We start from the raw sequence: 8989 nt of genomic DNA on the forward strand, positions 1-8989 counted from the left end.
GCAACATAACTAAAAGGCATTATATGGTCACATTAATTATTTGTGTGTCCCTACTATAATATTTATTACACACTGATTAAGAGCAACCAAACAAGTAGCTATAAGTACTTTATGGTCATGTTTAGTGTATTATGTGTGTCTAAAAATAAACATTTGTCATGATAAAAGAAAAAAAAAATGTATAACTATAAGTACGTTATAGTCACAGTGAAACATGTTATGTGTGGCTAAAAGGTAAATCATGTTCGTGAAAAAACAAAATACTTGTAACTATAAATAATTTATTGTTACTTTTTACAATTTGATGTGTGTATAAAAGTAAAATATAGTCATCATTAAAGTAAAAAATTGATTGTAAGTATTTAATTGTCACTGATTAAATTATTAGGTGTGTAAAAGCAAAAACAAAAAACAAAAAAATAAAAATCTTCTGTTAAATATGAAACATATGACTGTGAGTATTTTATTACCAATTTTTAGAACACATAGTCATGATTTAATCTCTTATGCTTGTTTAATAGTTAACAATAGTCATGATACAAGAAAAAAAATATATGACTGTTAGTATTTTGTGGACATTTATTTATTTCATATGTGTGATTACAAGTAAAAAATATTAATAATCTTAAAAAAAACATGTGACTTTTAGTATTCTACAACCATGTTTTAAAGGAAAAAAACAAGTACTATAAGTATTATATGGTTATGGTTTAATGAAAAAAGAACCTTGAACTAGAAGTGTTGTATGATTACGGTCTAATTTTTACGTGCGACTAAAAGTGAACAGTTGCCGTGAAAAAAGAACATATCACTATTAGTATTTGATGGTTACCGTTTAATTCTTATGTGTGCCGAAAATGAAGAATTTTCATGATAAAAGAAATTAAAACTTTTGTGTATAAGTATTATCATACCGCCATGTTCTACTATATGGGGTGTCGAAAAGTGAATATTTTGTTATGTAACACAGAAAGAAAACATGTGACCATAATTATTCTTTTGCCACTGATACTCAATGTTTAATAGTTGAACTCTAAACATCTTTTGCAAAAATAGTCAAAGTAAATATAATGATGGTTTAATTGATCATTGATGAAATAAAATATTATAAATTCATAGAATTTGAATAGAAACTAAATTATATTAAATTAAATTGCCAACAGAGAACTAGGAATAGTATAATTACAAGGAGAAAAAAACAAAGTACACTCTTATAATTAGAGTTCTCGATCATTAATCCACAATTTTGTTAAAAACAAATAGTTTAGCAATAAGGGTATTATTGTCAATTTTGGGTTAAAACACAAATGAGACAAAGGAGTTTGAATTCTAATTAATATACATCAAGCAATTGACAATTTTTTCAGGGAAACCTAGTAGCAACTGCCAACAAACATGCACTCATTCGAGCAAATTTCAAAGAAACCTTTTTTTTCTCTTTCAGACAACTAACTTTGGGGTATCGAGCACCAGACAACAAAACGTAAAATTAATAACACCATGATCAAGGATTTTCATGTGCCTGATACAAACAAATGAAATCATTAGACTTAGAAAAATGTAGCAAAAATATTACTTATAAACATGTAAATCATGGGATGTTCACAATTGAAATAAAACAAATGCAAGAATTAGAATGTGAATGAGAAATTTATACCTTATGTATGACTATACCTGGACAGTCAGTCCGAAAATAATCATTATGTGATTCTTTACACAAGTCAAGTGGATCTACACGTGGCAATATATTGTCATTGTGAGGAAAAAGTACAGTACTAAATTCCTCATCGACATCGTCATACGTATCTCTATAATTTTTGGTAGGTGTCATAAAGACAATTGACATTTTTTTATTCAGTTGGTCTGTAACGTAGAACACTTGTCGTGCTTGTGAGGCCAATATGAATGGATCATCTTTGTGGCCTAACCTACCAAGTTCAACCAAGGTGTACCCAACCGGATCCTTCTTGACTCCGTTTTTATTGTCAACCCAGTCACACATGAAAAGAGGATTTTTTTTTTTAAATGATAATCTATTACCCATATCTCTTTTACAACCCCATAATAAGAGTTTTGGTCATAGGTTACAACTTCATTAGAAATATGTATGTCAGTTGCCACTACACTAACCCCGCTGTTCTGATGAACTTTACCTTCACGACATTTTGTACGAAATGTATATCCATTGATGTCATACGCATCGTATTTCAGTAGTGGTGTTTGGTCCATGTGAAATCCACCTAACGGTCTCTGATACACTTTCTTTTGAGACCAATAACTCTTTTTCAACCTAAATCATATTAGAAGGATAAGCTTCAACTCATATACAACAAAGAAAAAAATAATTTCAATATGAAAATAATGTACCTCCTCTCGTAACCATTGACCAAACATTTTACTGTGCTCATTCTCTAGCCATGCATTTCGTTTAAAAGGGTGTTGGTTTCTCAGAAATGCCTTGTGTCGACTGCAAATACATTGATTATTATTATATTAGATACACGATATTATAAAATTTTAAAATAAATACATACATGTAAATAATACTTACTTAATATATGGTACAACTTCAGTTGTATTTTGCATTACATAGAAATGTGCTTTGATGAAGAGGTCCGGAGAAACTTGAACCGATCGACATGCTGATACTGGAGTGCCATCCCTAAGAGAAATACTATAGTCATCATTATGATTTCCAAAGTTGTTATGCTTCTCAAGTGGAATACCAACAGTATTCATATTTTTTTGGAATTCACTTAAAAACTCAATTGTCTCTTCTGCAATATTCTCTTCTGCAATGCAACCTTCTGGTTTATTTTTATTCCGCACGTGCCCTTTAATAACCTTCATACACCTTTCGAATGGATACATCCATCGAAAGCATACTGGACCACATAATTTTACTTCCCTAATTAGATGCACAGTTAAATGAACCATAACATCAAAAAATGATGGAGGAAAGTATTTCTCAAGCAGGCACAATGTGACACATAATTCTTCTTGCAACTTATCGATCTCCTTAACTTTTATTTCTTTGCTACATATTGATTTGAAAATGAAACAAAATCTGGTAATACCATCCCTTGTGGATTTCGGCATAATAGACCGTATTGCGATGGGCAAAAATTGTTGCATGAGCATGTGATAGTCATGTGATTTAAGTCCGATAAGCTTCCTATCCTTTAGACTCACCAAACTAGAAAAATTAGAACAATACCCTTGTGGAACCCTTAAATTGTATAATGTTTCACAAAACATGGTTTTTTCCTCTGTTTTTAATGTGTAACTTGCTGCCGGAAGTGTGGTTTTGTTGCCTTCAATATGAACTTGTAACTCTGGCTTTAACCCAAAATGTGCCAAATCCAATCGAGCCTGCAATCCATCTTTTGTTTTGCCAGGAATGTTGAGCATTGTTCCAACTAGACTCTCACCTACATTCTTTTCGACATGCATAAAATCTATACAATGATGGACAAGATTATGTTGCCAATACCTAAGACGTCGATACCATATATTATATTTCTTCCAATGTGTGTTTTCATTGTTGCTAACATCTGAATAACACACTTCTTTTGATGTTCTTTTTTTTCTTTTTATCTTCCCACCTCTTCCTGTCGAAGTTTTTTGGATGTCTGATTCCTTATTATTAGCTCCCTTTCCCCATTTATTTATAACATATTTGACATTGTTAAATATTTCTTCACCATTCAAAGGTTCTGGAGCAGTTGTGAACTCTTGTTCTCCATTGAACGCATTCCTTTGACTTCTAAAAGGATGCTTATATGGTAGATATCGTCTGTGACCAGCATAGATCTGCTTCTTTGATTTAGGAAGTCTAATACAATGCGTTTGTTCCCCACACACTACACAACCTTTGTATCCGCTGTAAGGACAACCACATAATGTACCAAGAGCAGGGTAATCATTTATCGTCCATAACACAACTGCACGTAAAGTAAACATCTCCTTTGAAGATGCATCATATGTTTCGACTCCAACATCGAATAAGAGTTGCAAATCATCGATCAAAGGTGCTAAAAAAACATCAATATCGTTTCCTGGTGTTCCTGAGATCAATAACGAGAGCATGATAAACTTTCTTTTCATACACAACCATGGTGGAAGGTTGTAAATGACAGTCAAAATAGGCCATACACTATGATTCCTATTTCCTCTATTCACGTCGACCCCATCAGCCGAAATGGCTAGACGTAGATTTCTTGGATCATTAGCAAATTAAGGATATCTTTTATCTATGGCAGCCCATGCGGGTGTATCTGTTGGGTGACGTAAAACATCGTCATGTATTCTATCGGTGGCATGCCATTTTAAATTTTGTGCTATTGTCTTTGATTGAAATAGTCATTTCATTCTCGGGATAATGGGAAAATACCATAACACTTTTGTCGGGATATTTTCATATATAATTTTTTCTTTCTCATCAACCTTCCATCTTGATTTCCCACAAGTGGGACATACTTTCGCACCTTTGTACTCGTTCCTATAAAGAATGCAGTCATTGATACATGCATGTATCTTTGTATACCCTGAACCCATTGTTTTCTTAGCCTCATAGGTACTACTCAACATTTCGTTACCTTCGGGTAACATTTTCTTTATCAAAACTAATGTTTCAGTAAAACACTTATCTGAAACTCCATACTTACTCTTCAAGTTTAGGAGTTGCACAACTGCAGACAACTTTGTGAAGTTACAACACCCTTTGTATAATGGTTTCTCAGCATCTTCAATTAGTTTTTGAAATTTGACATGATCTCCTATGAAAGTTTCTTCTGTGGCTTTAACCATGTCTACTGTATCTTCGGCATCTGTTGGAATTCCTATTGTGAAGCTCATGGATTCATCGACGTATGTTGTGTTCATTGAGTAGTTGTCTTTAAACGAAACATTTATTGGTTGGTCCTCTTCTTCTCCATGCTTAATCCATTTTGTATAGTTTTGATCAATTCCATATCTGAATAAGTGATGATCTACTTTCGGCATCCGTTGGAATTCCTATTGTGAAGCTCATGGATTCATCGACGTATGTTGTGTTCATTGATTAGTTGTCTTTAAACGAAACATTTATTGGTTGGTCCTCTTCTTCTCCATGCTTAATCCATTTTGTATAGTTTTGATCAATTCCATATCTGAATAAGTGGGGATCTACTTCTGACACATGAAGACTCATGTGGTTTACACAATTAGTACACGGGCATGGAATTTTTATTTTTATTTTGGAATCTAGTGGGTCCATATTCATCGAGATCTTCAAATTGCGGACTGCATAATCCAAAAATGTTGCAACTCCATCGATGTAAGGCTTTTTGTGTCTATCAGTTCCCATCCAAGACTTGTCCATCTTTTTGTAAGGATCTGTTATACAAGATATTCACCCCAACATGTAAAATTTGATACGGCATTGAACATTCTGTATGGTATGAAAAGTAAAATCACTACAAATTGGACTACATTAAAATAGGAGCAATTTGTTGGATAATTTTAAAAAAATATGGGTCAATATTAGTCTAGTGTTCCTCCCCTGTTCGTTATTTTGTCCACTATGAAGTTTCCATTCTTCAAGTAAAATGACATCACAGAAACAAACTTAACATAAAAGATTACTATTACTGTTTTCAAGAAGTGAATCATCCTAGAAACCATTATGATAATTATTCAGCCACATAAATATTGTAAACCGTGTTTCTACAGAAAATTACTCAGAATAATAACTAAATTGAACTGTGGTGGATTATGAATTGTGAATTGATCAAAGAGGTCACCTGGATGTTTCACAGAAATGAGATCAAAGGAAGGAATTCAATTACCTGCACAGACACTGCTCTTTGGATGCTTCTTGACCAACTTTGTGGTGTTGGACGAGACTACCCCTGGCTCCTAATCACTTCCAACATTGCTAAGAATTTCGTTTTGCAGGTGCGAAGTGGTCATGTAACATAACTGAAATAAACAAATTAAAAAAAAATCATCAAACGCCTTATGTGCATAGAATTTAACATGGCAAACTTCTTCAATCACCAGTTCTTCAATAATAACACTTTAAAACAGTACAAAATGTGGATCAAATTAAAACCATTGATTGACATTTATACAAATTGAAGGAATTATGTGACAACGTTTCTAATTAAAATTTGATATCAATAAAGTGAGGTCACAGGAAGAAATTCAATTACCTGAAAACCCATCGCTTCTTAGATGTTTCTTGACCAACTCTAAGGGGTAGGCTGTTTATTTGCGATCAATAAACTTGCTGGAAGGTAACTAGGTAACGACAAAGGCAGAAGGAAATATTGAAATGTAAAAATTGGTATTAGTCGATTAAGTCCGAAAGCAATTTTATTATTTATCCCAATTTACATATATGAAATCCATTACGTTGAATTATTTATCCCAATTTACATATATCAAATCCATTATTGATTTTCACATTTTTGGACAATATTGCGCTCCACAGTGTTTTTATGGTGAAAAAACATCATTGTTTTTACAGTTTTAGTCAATATCGGACCTTTCAAACTGTTTTTATAGCAAAAAACTTAAGGATTTTCACAATTTTGTACCATATTGCCCCTGAGCAGTTTTGGTATAGTAAAAAAAATCAATTTTTAGATTTTGGTTCAAACCGGATCCTGCACACTTTATAACAAAAAAATTATGGATTTCATAATTTTGGACCATATTGCCCCTGCAGTGTTTTTAAAATAAAACAAGTTTAATTTTTAAATTTTTGGTTATTACCGGATTCTGCAAACTGTTTTTATAGCAAAAAATTATGGATTTTCACAATTTTGGACGTATTGCCCCTGCAGTGATTTTATAATAAAAAAATTTTAATTTTTACAATTTTGGTTAATACCGGAACCTGCAAACTTTTTTTATTGCAAAAAATTATGGATTTTCACAATTTTTGACCATATTGCCCCTGCAGAGTTTTTATAATAAAAAATTAATTTTTACAATTTTGGTTAATACCGGAACCTGCAAACTGTTTTTATAGCAAATTATTATGGATTATCACAATTTTGGACCATATTGCCCCTGCACTGTTTTTATAATAAAAAACAAATTAATTTTTACAGTTTTGGTTAATATCGGAACCTGCAAACTGCTTTTATAGCAAAAAATTATGGATTTTTACAATTTTGGACCATATTGCCCCTGCAGTGATTTTATAATAATTTTTTTTTTACAGTTTTGGTTAATACCGGAATTTGCAAACTGTTTTTATAGCAAAAAATTATGGATTTTCACAATTTTGGACCGTATTGCCCCTGCAGTGTTTTTATAATAAAAAAAATTTTAATTTTTACAATTTTGGTTAATACCGGAACCTGCAAACTTTTTTTATTGCAAAAAATTATGGACTTTCACAATTTTTGACCATATTGCCCCTGCAGAGTTTTTATAATAAAAAATTAATTTTTACAATTTTGGTTAATACCGGAACCTGCAAACTGTTTTTATAGCAAATTATTATGGATTATCACAATTTTGGACCATATTGCCCCTGCACTGTTTTTATAATAAAAAACAAATTAATTTTTACAGTTTTGGTTAATATCGGAACCTGCAAACTGCTTTTATAGCAAAAAATAATGGATTTTTACAATTTTGGACCATATTGCCCCTGCAGTGATTTTATAATAATTTTTTTTTACAGTTTTGGTTAATACCGGAATTTGCAAACTGTTTTTATAGCAAAAAATTATGGATTTTCACAATTTTGGACCGTATTGCCCCTGCAGTGTTTTTATAATAAAAAAATTTTAATTTTTACAATTTTGGTTAATACCGGAACCTGCAAACTTTTTTTATTGCAAAAAATTATGGATTTTCACAATTTTTGACCATATTGCCCCTGCAGAGTTTTTATAATAAAAAATTAATTTTTACAATTTTGGTTAATACCGGAACCTGCAAACTGTTTTTATAGCAAATTATTATGGATTATCACAATTTTGGACCATATTGCCCCTGCAGTGTTTTTATAATAAAAAACAAATTAATTTTTACAGTTTTGGTTAATATCGGAACCTGCAAACTGCTTTTATAGCAAAAAATTATGGATTTTTACAATTTTGGACCATATTGCCCCTGCAGTGATTTTATAATAATTTTTTTTTACAGTTTTGGTTAATACCGGAATTTGCAAACTGTTTTTATAGCAAAAAATTATGGATTTTCACAATTTTGGACCATATTGCCCCTGCAGTGTTTTTATAATAAAAAAATTTTAATTTTTACAATTTTGGTTAATACCGGAACCTGCAAACTTTTTTTATTGCAAAAAATTATGGATTTTCACAATTTTTGACCATATTGCCCCTGCAGAGTTTTTATAATAAAAAATTAATTTTTACAATTTTGGTTAATACCGGAACCTGCAAACTGTTTTTATAGCAAATTATTATGGATTATCACAATTTTGGACCATATTGCCCCTGCAGTGTTTTTATAATAAAAAACAAATTAATTTTTATAGTTTTGGTTAATATCGGAACCTGCAAACTGCTTTTATAGCAAAAAATTATGGATTTTTACAATTTTGGACCATATTGCCCCTGCAGTGATTTTATAATAATTTTTTTTTTACAGTTTTGGTTAATACCGGAATTTGCAAACTGTTTTTATAGCAAAAAATTATGGATTTTCACAATTTTGGACCGTATTGCCCCTGCAGTGTTTTTATAATAAAAAACAAATTAATTTTTACAGTTTTGGTTAATACCGGAACTTGCAAGCTTATTTTTTATGGGCCATTTAGGTTTATGGTTATTTGATTACTAGAGATAATCATTGAAAGCTAATAACTTGTGTCTTTAGGGCATAAAAAACAGGGGTTATAAGTTTAGTGCCTTAAATAAAACTAAACTATATTTAACCAAACATGTCACATTAAAGACATAATGAGTTTTATATTTAACCAAAAATATAAATGAATTTTAATTTTTACTTCAAATTGACAACT

At 31.2% G+C, this 8989-nt stretch overlaps 1 protein-coding gene across 1 annotated transcript; it reads right to left on the reverse strand.

Annotated features, from left to right (window-relative positions):
- Positions 1 to 2191: 2191 nt before the first annotated feature.
- Positions 2192 to 5979, reverse strand: LOC122197955 (uncharacterized). The gene is made up of 4 exons (XM_042902169.2): positions 5829 to 5979; positions 2552 to 5376; positions 2368 to 2467; positions 2192 to 2290 (listed from the first exon to the last, which is right to left on the reverse strand). Exons 2-4 carry the CDS (start codon positions 4105 to 4107, stop codon positions 2192 to 2194), a joined length of 1755 nt encoding a protein of 584 aa, XP_042758103.2. The 5' UTR covers positions 4108 to 5376; positions 5829 to 5979.
- Between the last annotated feature and the right edge of the window lie 3010 nt (positions 5980 to 8989).

This window comes from Lactuca sativa, chromosome 5 (genome assembly GCF_002870075.4).
Source record: "Lactuca sativa cultivar Salinas chromosome 5, Lsat_Salinas_v11, whole genome shotgun sequence".
NCBI classification, from domain to species: domain Eukaryota; kingdom Viridiplantae; phylum Streptophyta; class Magnoliopsida; order Asterales; family Asteraceae; genus Lactuca; species Lactuca sativa.